Source organism: Ricinus communis, chromosome 5 (genome assembly GCF_019578655.1).
Source record: "Ricinus communis isolate WT05 ecotype wild-type chromosome 5, ASM1957865v1, whole genome shotgun sequence".
NCBI classification, from domain to species: Eukaryota; Viridiplantae; Streptophyta; class Magnoliopsida; order Malpighiales; family Euphorbiaceae; genus Ricinus; species Ricinus communis.
Window position 1 is genome coordinate 22,173,652 of NC_063260.1, and position 13,924 is coordinate 22,187,575.

General features: G+C 32.6%; 2 protein-coding genes across 3 annotated transcripts; both read right to left on the bottom strand.

The window, feature by feature from the left end:
• LOC8259244 (trihelix transcription factor ASIL2) lies at window positions 1-4,982 on the bottom strand. The gene is made up of 2 exons (XM_002522538.4): window positions 3,641-4,982; window positions 1-784 (listed from the first exon to the last, which is right to left on the bottom strand). Exons 1-2 carry the CDS (start codon window positions 4,500-4,502, stop codon window positions 519-521), a joined length of 1,128 nt encoding a protein of 375 aa, XP_002522584.2. The 5' UTR covers window positions 4,503-4,982; the 3' UTR covers window positions 1-518.
• A 2,851-nt stretch (window positions 4,983-7,833) lies between these two features.
• Window positions 7,834-13,924, bottom strand: LOC8259243 (protein LIGHT-DEPENDENT SHORT HYPOCOTYLS 10). Of its 2 annotated transcripts, none has more exons than XM_002522537.4 (2): window positions 13,201-13,910; window positions 7,834-8,117 (listed from the first exon to the last, which is right to left on the bottom strand). In XM_002522537.4, the coding sequence occupies exon 1, from the start codon at window positions 13,757-13,759 to the stop codon at window positions 13,217-13,219; it is 543 nt and encodes a 180-aa protein (XP_002522583.1). In that variant the 5' UTR covers window positions 13,760-13,910; the 3' UTR covers window positions 7,834-8,117; window positions 13,201-13,216. The 2 variants fall into 2 exon arrangements, with proteins under 2 accessions (XP_002522583.1, XP_048229988.1); XM_048374031.1 differs by lacking the exon at window positions 7,834-8,117 and adding an exon at window positions 11,465-11,486 and having other exon boundaries at window positions 13,201-13,924.

Genomic DNA, 13,924 nt, shown 5'->3' on the forward strand with positions numbered 1-13,924 from the left:
GAAAAAAATTAGCTCCAGAGTAAAAATAAATAAATAAATAATATCTTGTGTTGAGGTCTGAAGGGTTGAAGATCGCCTAACCTTTTATTTCAGTACCAATCTAAGAGCAGTTTCAAAGGATAAACTCTAATATTAACACTTTCAACTAATTGAACCAAAGACAACAACTGAACAACTAGTTCCGAAAACGCTCACAGTTGTAATCCTAGACCATTCTACACAAATTCAGTACCTATGCCACTCCAAGTTCATCGTTAATACAAGTAAATGATACGACAATACAAGATGGAATGGGGCTAGAATGGAAGGTAAATGAGGGCAGACAAAGATCAGCGGGTCTCCTACATGAGATATCTAATTGGGTAAAGAAGGTACAGCCATGTCCTTGTTCTGGACAAATTACTGCAATAACTCCTCCACCCTATGCCTATATCAAACATCCTGGGGCATTATTTTGGAAATGGAAGTTGCAAATTCTGAAATGCCAGGTTCTCATTCTATACCCATGATTGTCGAAGTCATCTTCGGCGGCTTCGCTTGCCACTCAGCTTCAAACCTCGACTCGACCTTTCTTCCACTCCACTAGGCTGTTGCTGAGAATTTTGCTCAGCACTATCTTCCAACTGAGTCGATGTTGTGCCCTTTAAATTGGGGAAAAAATTTTGAAACTCGACATCTTCAGATAAATCAATCTCAGCAGAACTAATAGATGAAGAATCAGATAGCTTGATTTTGTTGTCTCGCTCTCCTTCAACAAAACCAATTTCCTCTTGCAGATGTTCTTCTGTCAAAATTGAAATGTCACCATTAAAAGGCGCAAAAGCTATGGTTAAAATTCTTGGTTCTACATGTCAACTGGTTTTGAGGAGAAGATGATTATAGTAGGATGAAGAAATACACAATCCTAGTGCTCGTCCACAAATCACTTTCTTATTGACTCTAAAGGAGTTAGATGGATGTAAGAAAAGAGAATATAGGTCTGAGGGGGGAGCTAAAGTGAAATTCCATGAAAATGAATTCTCCATCATTGGCAAAGCTCTCATACTACTATCAATTTAAAAGGACGGCGTGACTGTTTAAATCTCTGGAACTGTGTAAGCATTTGCATATTCAATGTAGGAAACTATTGACAGCCGTTTACCTAAGAACTGGCTTATGATGATTATATTCCTAACATTTTCAAACATAAATGAGTGACAAACCCAACAGAAGTCAACTTTCTCACGATTAGCACAGAAACTGCAGGGTTTATGCTGGTCCAACATAGGAAGTGAACAAGTTCAAAACATCGTCACTACCAACTTAGGCATATCCACCGTCCCATAAAATATTTGTCCAGAAATGGATATTTCATCTCAGTTCCCCTTCATCCAAACAGCTTCTCTCAAATCCATCCAAGAGAAGATTTTCTTCATATTTGAACATATCAATATCACCTCTAAATGCAAACTGGAAAATCTGAAGAGTTTACAACCCAATCCCACACCGCCTACATGATAGGGCTGGAGAGTACTAAACATCCATACTAATTAAACACGAGTGAATTACAGCATCTGTATGACTGATATTGATGACGAACAGAATACACCCGTATCTCTAATAATCATCAAATGGGCAATTTTTCGGTCTTACCGCTTTAACACGCGAATCCCCATCATTGTGTCATCATCTAATGCAAATAATGACTCCAACATATGTGTGTAAAATCTTAGTGAAATGGCAAAAGAGGAACTTCAGAATACCAAAGCACATTGCCCTTTGCCATAATCTCCTAAACAAATCTCGACTTGGATTTACCGTTACAGCCTCTCGAGATCAGAATTATGCATAACCATCCATTTTCCTACAACATTGTTACAATCCAAATTGGTCTGTAAAAACAGTTCCATTCCACAAATTTCTTTTACAATTATATACATAGAATTTCTATATATGACTATCCAAAGTCCTAAAGTAACCCAACTATAATCGTCAATCCACAAATCCTAGTTTTCCTCAAAAGGACTCAAACCCCTAAAGAAAGTACCTATAAAAGGTTTTTGCTTCAAAAATGCAAATACAGCATCTGAATCAACCCTCCAATCTCAGGCCCAAGAAAACAAAAAAATCAACCCTCCAATCCACGGCTATGAGGGTCTTTACAGTTAACTAGGGACATTAAGCTCAAGAGTGAAAGTCAAACAAGCTAGGAATTAAAATGATATATCCAACAAACATCAAAAAAAATATGAGCTTGTTCTATGCTAACAACTACCCAGGAAATTACCTCAGTTTATCGATGCCAGCAGCCTCGAGCCCCTTTCAACATAACTGGAATTTGCAGCCAAGAAATAATATATTTGGACATAGCATAGCATCAAAGACTAATAAGAAGTCTTGGGTGTAACTAGAACAAATCAAGGTGGTTAAATTCCTACAAATCAACTAGACAAAATTCAGACCAACCTGCTGTTACAAGATTATTCTTGCAGTGCGTCAATATGTAAATTATGACAAACTTAAAATACAAGACATAACCTAGTTAAAAGTTCAACTTAGCAAACAACTGTGTACTCAACAGTTCATTATCAGGGACAAAAGAAACATACAACGAGCAGCCATGAGATACAGAACACAGTTTCACTATATGCATACGCTCTTACAAAAATGAATAATTCATTCAATTGGAGTTTCCGAATGTTAACTTTTCTTGACTGTATACTATCCGTTTAGTAATACTAAAACCCTATGCTTCTCATAAACCTGACAAATCCTCTGTGATACAAATTCATAGGTCAGATCATTTAGTATGTACATCTTTATAAGTAAAATCCATTAAACTGATACACAGTCAAAGAAGAAACCCCCTCAAACTCGCTGGAATAAGCAATGGTTAAGAGGCATCAATCAAGAGAATACTCTAATGGAAAATGCTATGGACATAATTATAGCACTAACTCCCCAAGCATTTAGTTTAAAATGAGTACTCACAAAGTAAAATCACCTAACTCTGGCCATCATTAATTTTACAACCCAACATAAAGCATTGCTCTTCTGTATCCATACTAAAAGGAAGTTTGGAGAAGAAAAATTCAATGCCCTAATCTCATTTGATTAAAATGTCAAGCAGTAACAAGAGGAGGATCATAGCTATTGCTTATCGGGACTTTGGATTTAGGCACTTTTATCAATTCGAAATAATGTAGAATCAAATGCATAAACCATTCTCAAAAAAAAAAAAGCTGGTTCTTCACCTCAGAAACTCTTTATTACATCCCTAATCCAAGTCTGGATCTCAATTTTAACACATAAAACCTCTATCTCTAATTAACAAGCAGAACAGACTAGAACAGTTGCAAATAACATAGAGAAATGCCATTAACCTTTGCGCCTAATATCTAAAAAATTTCAGCAAATAAGTTATATTTTACTGTTGTAAATACCAGAGATGAAAGTTCCTTTCACATTAGCAATTGATCAGCAAATCCACAGTAATATGATAATAATAATAATAGTAGTAAGATTAATTCATGAATTCAAATCCTACACCTTACAACAGAGATGAGATTTACAGAATAAGTAAAAAAAAAGAAGGATCATGGATCACCATCATCATCATCATCATATAATAAAAATTAAGAAATAGAACCAGATCGCTTGCCTTTCTTAATCTTCTCAAGCTGAATCTGGGTCTCGGTGAAAATCCTCATCCTTTCCATCTCCAAATCTTTAGCAAATTTCATTCTCTGTTTCTCCAAATCAACCATTTGCCTCAGCTTTTGACATTCCACTCTCTCATAAACCTCTCCAAATCTCTCTATTGCTTTCGCCAATTTCTTTATCCCTTCTCCTTCTTCATCTTCCTCGCTCTCTCTCTCCTTCTCCTCTTCCTCCTCTTCTTCCTCCTCTTCACTCTCCGTTTCCGCTGCTGCTGCCGCTGCTGCTGCCATCGCCGAGTAATGCCTCCTGAAATATCCGTCATCCAGCTGCCTCTTCTGCGGCAACGTTGCCGCCGCTGCTGTTGATACCGCAGCTGCAGGAGGAATCGAAAAAGGAATCGCAGTCGGCGTCGGAGTCCTCCGGTACGAGGAGATCACCGGAAGAGCAACCGGAGGAGACGGAGAAAGCGAGGGAGAAGCATGTTGTTTTTTCGCAGAAAAGTTAGATCCGATCAAAGCGTCTAAGCTCTCAAAAAATGGCCAAGAAGACGTTAACGTGCCGTTGGAAGACGTAACCCTAGCTTTCTCGATCTTATACTTTTTCTTGATTGTATCAATTCGATTCTTGCACTGAACATCAGTGCGGTGCGTTTTCTTTGTATGGCCGTGTTTAGCGTTAACAGCGTCAGCAACTTCTTGCCAATCCTTTTGACGGAGGTTACCTCTGTTAAGTTCCAAGTAGCGGCGACCCCAAACGTCGACGAGAGTAGCGGTAGCTTCCTCGCTCCAGCAGTCTTCACGGATAGGTAAAGGACGGGAGTGAGGAGCGGAAGACGGCGTTACGGAGTCCGTTAGGTCCCCCATGGTAGGTGGTGGTGATCGTAAATTGTTGGTGTTAGGTTTTTCTTTTTGTTATTGGTTTTTTATTGTTTGAATGATATTGATGTGAGAGAGATAAGGTTAAAGAGAGTAAAAGAGATCTCTGACCAACAAACACAACAAAAAGAAAGAAACGGAGTCGGTGCGGCGAAGGTGACGCGCCGGACGCATGAAGCAAAAGATAATAAAAATAAATTAAAAAAATGATAAGCTAGTCGCCGGGAGGTGAGAAAGCGCGTGTAGTAAAGACAGGGAATAGAAATGTGCGTCATCGGGATTTGGCTCGGCTGCTGCCAAACAGCCTAATTCTTTTGGTCCGTCCTTGCTCTTGAGACTTAGCTATCAAATTTGCCTTTTCCGTTTGGTACTCAACTTCATGCCATATTAAGATATAAGTGACTTGTTTTTGCTCTTTTTACATATTAAATAAAATAACTGCACTCTTAGTGTCTTTATGCTTTATTAAAAAAAATATATAATCATGTTTTAAAATAATTATGTGATGCAGATTTACAATTTAAATTGAAACCCATTTTCCTAATCCAAAAAATGAGCTCAGCTGATATCAAAACTAAAAAGAGCATAAAGTATGCACATGTATTTCTAAGAAAACAAAAATCTTGTTAATTTTGAAAGAATTTCATAGAAAATGAATTAACATGTCTTTTTTTCTTTTTGTTCTTTTCCTTGTACGCTCCTCTCAGTTCATCAGAGTACAAAATTTTGAACTGTTGGGGGGGGGAGTGACGTTTCTGGACGCCGGCTACGAGACTGAGGCGTGAGCTTGAGCCATAGTCAAATAGGCGGCTCAACCGACGGCTGGTGTATGACCATTGCGTTGCCTTTTCCCCAACTTTTTTTGCCTCAAACAAAGGAATCAAATAATGTAGTTGGGTCGATTTGTCCGGCTCTCATTAACGGAACGGTGATTCTGAAGCTCCTTTTTTAAGAAAATAGAGGGCTCCGATTAAACTTTATTTGTTCTCTGGGACTGTGATTGGGGTTGGGCTTAGGCCTCTCTTTATATTATTTGAATTCTATTTTGTGACTCAGTCTAGCTCATGTCTGTCAGGTTAAGCAAGTCTCTGGGCCAATCAATTTGAAGGCGGATATTAGGAGAATTTAGGGCAAGAAGGTTTTATCCATGCAGAATGGCGACGACTGATGAAAGGAAAAGTGCTATATTTAATACAACTAAACTAATCTTTGCTTATGTATTCACTTATCTTTTAACCTATATACTAAAATTATAGATAATTAATATATCTTTTTTAATATATATTAATTATTCAATATATAAATATAAAATATTCATACGTGTCGTTTCATTAGAAGTAGAAATTTCGAGTTCGACATCACTTTTTCTGGAATTAATTTTTCATAAAATAAAAAAATATATAAGATCTAAAGTAATCCATAAAAAAATATTCTATTCCTTTAATACTAACAATTAATATATACTAATTATATCTCTGGATTCCTACATAATTGTTAAACAAAAAAGAAATCTGTATTTTCTATTTATCAAATTTTCAGTTTTAATTTTTTTAATTTTTTATGTATTAAAATATCAAAAATATAGTCTATTACTTATTTTTCAAAATTACAGTTTTGATTTTTTTGATAAAACGATCAAAAAATAACTAAAGAATAACTAGAAAATAACTAAAAAAGAAGTAAAGAACAACCAGAAAATAACTAAGAAAACAACTGAAAAATAATCACATGATATTACAAAAAATAATATTCTAAAAGAAAAAAACTTAGACAGTAAAAATAATATTTTTTATTCATTTTAAAATATTTCTGAAAAAATTTTAAAAAAAAAAAAAAAGTAGAAACCATTTAGGCCAGAGTTTTAACAAGTTATGGGTAATGTTAGTCCTTATACATACTCTAAGACACTAATAAATGAAAGCTAAACCCAAAGCTGACAAGGATAATTATACATAAAGCTTAAAAGACAGAACGGTTAGGATGGTACCAATGCGCTGAAGTGGGAGAAAAAGAAAAAGAATCGTACAAAATTGCAGTTGTGTCATATGTCTGAAGTTTTTCTAAATTCTGAATCTTATTGAGGTGCTAATGAAACTAAATAAAGTAATTAAATAAACAAGATATTTGCTGTAGTTTTATTGGTATCACTGGCTTATATGTTTTCATCTCATATAAATTTTATGAGTAATAACAAATACAATGACTCATTATATGAGTATTTATTTAAAATTTAATTAAATATTTTTTCTTCAATAGATCATATTATCATTTTAGTTTTTATATATAGATTCTTAATTATTCATTAAAGTAATTTTATATAATAATTAATTATACCAATTATTTAACAATAACAAAAAAATTTTAAAAGATATCAAATAAAATATCAAAAAATACAATAATGCAGTTTTAAAAAAAAAACCATACAAAAAACAACACCAACCTTTATATGAAAATACATTAAAATATATGTTATTTATACTTAACTAGTTATTTATCCGTGCATTATATGACCGTTATTATTATTTTAATTATAGAATTAAGTTGATAGAACAATATAATAAAAAATTTAATATTTAATATTAATTTATAATATTTAACAAAATAACAGCAAACTAACTATTTTTAAATTTTCTTATTTTTTAAAAAATTAAAATTTTATTAGTATAATAATATAAAAATTATTCTAAAATTATTTATTAATTAACTTTAGTATTATATAACCTAATAATATAATTGATAGTATAATTTTTAGGATTAAAGATTTATTATATAATTACAAAATTAATCTATTATTAAAAATATAATTTAAAATGTTTTTTTCTAGAATTAGAATTATTATCTAATTAAAAAACTAATTTATTAGTTAATATAATATTAAAATTGAATTAATGTGCTATTTTTTAGGATAAAATTAGTATCATTATCTGATTGGGAAACTATTTATTAGTTAATATAATATTTAAATATAATAAACATGCTATTTTTTACAATTAGAGTCGATGTTTAATTAGAAATATAATTTATTAGTTAATAAATTAATAGAAAAATGATAAAATTACAGATATTTTTGAATCATATATGTTAAAAATAGTATACATGTCAAAATAAAAAAATCATACATATAAAAAATTAAATACACATGTTAAAAAACTTTAGGTGTCAGATATATATATATATATATATATATATATTTATATTTCTCCTCTTAAGAAAAGCCTTTAGATCATTAAAGGTAGGAATCTAATCCACCTCATCCAATAACATAAAAGTTGATTTTGTGGGAAATGCCTTTGCCAATTTCAGCATGACCAGCGAGGGAGAGAACTAAATATAGCTTTCCATTAACTTCTAACAAGAAGGTTTTGGGAGGCAACAAGGACATCACAAAGTAGATGGTAAATTCCTACGAACTACAAATCGTTTAGATCAACTTCAACGACAAAGATTATTTATATAGGAAGTGGCTAATCAAGACTCCTTGATATACATATCTCTTGCTACCGTACAACCTATAACACCCACATATATATAGAGACGAGGAGAAATTTCCAACATTTGCCTTTTCTATAACCTTCTCACCCAACTGACCTACTCTCTGATATCCTGCAACATATTCAGAACAGAGGCAAAGAATTTTCATGATTACATATATGTTTAACGTAGATTATACCTACAATTGAAGCGACACAAAAATGCCATTATGTTATGCATGCATGTACAAGAACAGTTCATAGGATAATATTGAAAGAACTTTTAGTAGTACCTAATTTATTGTATTGCACATATGTCCAGGGCCGATGCTATGACTCAAAAATAAAGGGGTAAAGTCTTATAATTTCACATTGGATTAATACTATTATATAATCTTTTCATGAAATAAAATGCAGTAGCTAGTCTGCAGAGGAAGAAATCGAAAAGTTTTGCGGTGTATAAATTAGTACAATCTACCACTTTCCCATGAAACATGGGGGGCGGCAATTCAGCCACAATTTATGAACTATTAGCCTAATCATCGAGTGTTTCTTGGAGAAATAGCTCAATAGTTTAAAACGTCGCGACTCTCTCCCCTTCAACAATCTCCATGGTGTATCAAGAGCAAGAATTGGTTGCACATTATAGTCTTGCATTTTAGCTATACTTAGAAGACTAGCTAGCAGCAGAAAACAAGCAAACCAAAAAGTGTAACCTAGCTAGCCAGACATCAAGTACCTTCTATACAACAAAAGCAAAAGCAGTACAAGGAACCGTCAAATGACGAAATGCAACCTTTACAAGCTGACGTTGCTCATAACCCTAACTCCCCCAAGAAAGCTCCTGGGAAGTACATATTACAAACCCTAGCATACATAGTAATGAATGATGATATCTCTATGACATAAAGAGCAGTACTGCATATCCAGAGTTGTAAATTCAATCCTAAATAAGATGCAGAAATCAAGAAAACACTTGCTTTTGGCTACTTTTAGCGCTTTTTAAAAGGAAATAACCCTTGTTTCTTTTTGTATACGGCTATATATCGGATATTGGATTTAAAGTATTAGCATTTCTTTAAGTCTTCAACAGCTCAAGGAAATTCTTTTTTTTTTTTTGAAAAAGAAACAATCTTTACTGCTCTGAAATAACTAAAGAAGTGAAATCTTTCATGGTTGACTTTATGCCAATTTATACGAACTAAACCTTAAAAATCTATTATCTCAAACTTGAGCAACGTTCTTAAAATAAAAAAATTAAGCACACATTGATCTATTATATTAGAAAAAGACAGACAGACTGTTAAGCTTAGCCATAAGGTTATAAACACTTTTCCTGCATGCAGTCATTCATCATGCTCGGATCAATTAGCTAAGAATATAAAAGAAGGTTCATGTTTAATTGTGAAGCACCTACATAGACGACTTTTCCTGCAAAGTGTCCACTGATAGTCCTAATTTTTGTTTCTTTTTGCCACAACGTGTGCGTTTAGAGGATACAAATACAATTAGAATGTGATATAAACCAACCCCAAGAAATTTACGTAAACTGTAAATATGTTAGCCAGGCATCAAAATGCTGCAAGTACCTGGCAATGCCGTAAAGACATAGCAATTAAGAGATTCCCTTTTTAAAATTAAAACATCCTTCTCTAGAAGCGACTTGTACCCCTAAAGCATAAATTTTTACCCCATAAATTTCAACGTTAATATGAAGGTGAATTAGTGAAACTTCAACATCCGACGTCGACTATTGCCTAGCCTTGCCTCGTTCTTGGCAGCCAGGACTATATCATTGACAGACTAGCTTTACGTAGTCCATTGATATTAATAAGTTCAAATTGAATTATTAGTTTAGAAATCATTAGACCGACACAAGCGGTAGATGGAAATACCTATTATTCACTCTTGGTTTTAATCGATTTGTCGATCAAATGACTCAACCAATAAATAATAAAATTGTAGTTTTATTTCCAGATGTGCTCCAACCAAATTAACTGTTTTATTAATCTTAATTAATTTTTATAGTAGACTTATAAAAATAAATGAAATGTCATGATTTTATTGACCGAGTCTTTTGATTCCATAGTGGATTATGATATGTATGTTTTCTTTTAGTTTTAATGTTCAGTATTTAGGATAAAATACCTAAATTCATGACCAAATATATCTAGATTAAGTGTATATACTACAATTAATAAAAGAGTGACACGTATATATGAGTATCTTATGTTTTGACACTAGATGATAGACACATAATTAATTATTTAAGACTAATAAATATGTATCAATTATCTATCTATTTGTTTTATTGTAAATAGATGGACATATATGCTAAGTAAGAATTTTTCAAATGAGAAAACTTGTTGCTTTAACAAAAGGATTTGAAAACTACAATTAAAAAAGAATAAAAAGAGATTTGCTTAGACTTGGTGTATATGTCTCCGTCTATACACTAAACTGATAGATGATTGACACATATTCATTAGTTTTAAATAAATAAGTGTGTGTCAATCATCCAATACTAAAGGATAAAACACTTATATATATGTGTCACTCTCTTATTAGTTATGGTATATGCACCAAATCTAAATAATAATTTCTCTTGAAAAAGACTGTCAATGCATTATGTTTGTGTATGTGGCATTACCATTAAAGCCTCAGTCTAATTGAATTTTATATAGTTTATTTATAAATTGATTATAATTAAATCAAATTCTACTAAAACTTAAAATCTTTAAATTAATTCTAAAATTCTAAAATTATTTTTCTATTATACAAAACTATTCTACATTTAAATATTTATTTTCTTCTCATCCCTCTCTTCCTTCTTTTATTCATTCCTCCTTTTTTTTTTCCTCTCACTCTTATATTTTCAACTCCAATTCAATTTTTTGGGTACTTAAATCTTATATTCATTGCATATAACACTAAACAAAGAAAGATATTTATAAATGAAATGATTACTTTGTAGTATCGGAATTAAGGAAAATGAAAGATGAATTCAATTTGTCATTATTGACTAAAATGAAGTAAATCCAAACAAGTAATAGTAACATCACGAACTATAGCTAGCACTACTTGTTCATATATATAGCTTACATAGAAATATCGTGTGTATCAAAATTATGTGTTTTGGTTTTCTTTGAGTTGCTCATATATTATTCATCGGCATAAATATCGTGAAGATTGAATATTTGGATGACATTGTGTTCTCTCTACTTAGTTTCAGCAATAGGATATCAAGAAACACTAGTACAAACCATTCAGTTTGTGGTAAACGGGTCATTTTGCTGAAAAAGGAGAAGAAAGAAAAAACAATGATGTTTGAATTTTTTTGAAGTTTCATATCTACTAACCTCTCTTCTCAAGTATAAGCCTAACTCTTACTTTCGTTTGAAATTTTAGGTATTTCAGTAACAGGGTGTTAACGACAAACTTATGATCCATACCTGAAATTACATCGGGTATACATATATATATCAACTGAGCTGATCCATACCTGTCAAGAATCCAAACTACATATTCACACATAAACCACTGAGCCAATAGGGTGCTTTGTGGATTGTGTGTGGATATATATGCTTAATTAGGCCAAAACCCAATACGTATATTTCCTATCATGTTAAGCGAAATTCTGTCAGCACATGCACGACATCTTAACCCTTTATGTGGCTCAATATATTCCTCCAAACTGCCTGACCAAGGTTCTCAATCCTTCTCTCCTCTAAATCAGCTAAGCCATGTTTTAACTCTTGTATAGTAGGTAATAAAAAAAATAGAGGTTTGTAGGAGCTAATAAATAGTCATCTTTAGTAATAATCTCACTTTCTAAAATTCCTTTTATTCTTTCTTCCTTAATAATAAAAAAATTGAAATTGAACAATATGATGCAGAGATATAAAACAATTCTTGTAGCCGTTTCAAAAACTTTAAGTTTTTGCTTGAATATTCTTTAACATGATACTGGAATTTCTATAATTGAAAGATCTAAATTTTAATCCTTAGCCATCCTATCTTATATGCAACTTTTGAGTTGAATAGTTCTTAGACATCCAATGATGATGAATAGACTTTGTGGAACACTCACTAAAAAGAAAAATAGAATTCATTTAAGTCGAAGATGCCAAAGCATATATAAAACTACTTGCAACAGTTTAAATTCAGTTTGAACATATTGGGATGGTGAAAATTATAAAAAGGAGAAATGAAGTACTCGATGAGTTGATATAAAAGAAGAGGAAAACAAACGAGTTGGCGTTTCTTGCATAATAGAGTTATTCAAGTGTCCAATAACTTTACATGAACATACCAAGGCCTATAGCTAGTATAATTAAACTTAGAATAATGAAACCTTATAGCAAACATGTGTTATTTTTACAGCCAAGAGTAGTGTTCCACCATGAAAAGGTATTATAAATATATAGAAGTTGGAAGCACCTAAGAGTGGGAAATGGTTAAGGAAGATAATGCTGTTTAAAAAAATGAGGATTGTTATATGCAGTACATATATGTGTGTATATATATATATATATGCAAAATGTATATATAGAAACTAATGAGACGTTAATTAGTATATGAAATCACATGCAACGTATGACATTTCACATGGCCATTCATGGGGAGCACAAAAATCACAGAGAATCAAAAAAGAGCCAAAAACAAAAGAAAAGTAAACAAGTCCATACATATTTAATTTGGAAGCCCATATAAACAGTGTTTTCTATGATATGAGAGAGAGAGAGAGAGAGAGAGAGAGAATAGAGTATTCTTTCTTTCTTTCTTCTCCAATCATAGCATTCCATACAATCGAGGATCAAAACTATATATTTAAGGTAATACTATTTAAACCGCAGTTCTTGACTCTGTAGTCGCGATCGTTATACCCCAAGATTAGGGTTTTGGGACATGGGTTTTTAGGGTTTTATGACAGAGAAAACCCATACACAAACAGGTTTGATCATTCAATCTTTTCATTATTTTGAACCCCAATTGGGTAATTGCTTTTAACTTCTTTCTACTAAAAGATGTTATGTTCAATTATATATGTATAATCCATTTCCAAGATTTGATCTAGTAGGATTTTGATTTCATCTGCTGAGTATCCGTATTTAGGCAAATTAAACAAACAACCATTGGTATGTATGTAGATACATGTGTGTGTGTACACCTACTTATGTATATAAATATATGTTATCTAAAGCAAGAATTATTACCGTTGGTTGCTTCTTCTTAAGCAGGCTGCATAGAGATAGAGGGCTTCGCATCCTCTCTTGGCTTAATTTGATTCTTCTTCTTCTTTTTCTTCTTATATGGAATTCCTCTAGCTTTTGCTTGACATTCCCTCACTTCGCGCAAGTATACACGAATAGCACCATTTCCAAAAGGATTAGTCTCTGGTGATCCTCCATGTTCTTCATAAGCAGCTCGAAGCCGTCCGATTAGGGCATCAAGGCTTCCCCAAGCTTGCCTTAAAGGACAAGTACAAGGAGCAGGAGGGTCAGGTTGTCCAAAAAACACACATCCATGTAGATGAACCTTAGTCTTTCCAAACTGATCAAGATACCTAAGGAAATCAAGGACATGATTACAGTTACACTGAGATAATGAAACGGGAGGTCTCTGATTCTTTAAGTACTGTCCAAAAGTGTTCCAGTCTCGCCTTTTCTGTGACTCATACCGACTCAACGGAGCCGGTTGATGAGGAATTAGCTGCTGGTCACCACCAGATCGTGAAGACCCTTCAGCAGAATCTTTAGGTTTGTCGCCTGACATGATTAAAAAAATTTATTTCTGAGAGAAATTCTTGGGTATTTTTAGCAAGAAATGGAAACGAAAGGTGGGGGCTAGAGAAGAAAGGAAAAAAAATAGAAATAGAGATAATGTGAAAGAAGAATAGTGTAGTAAAAACCAAGAAAAAAAAAACACTATATTAAAAGA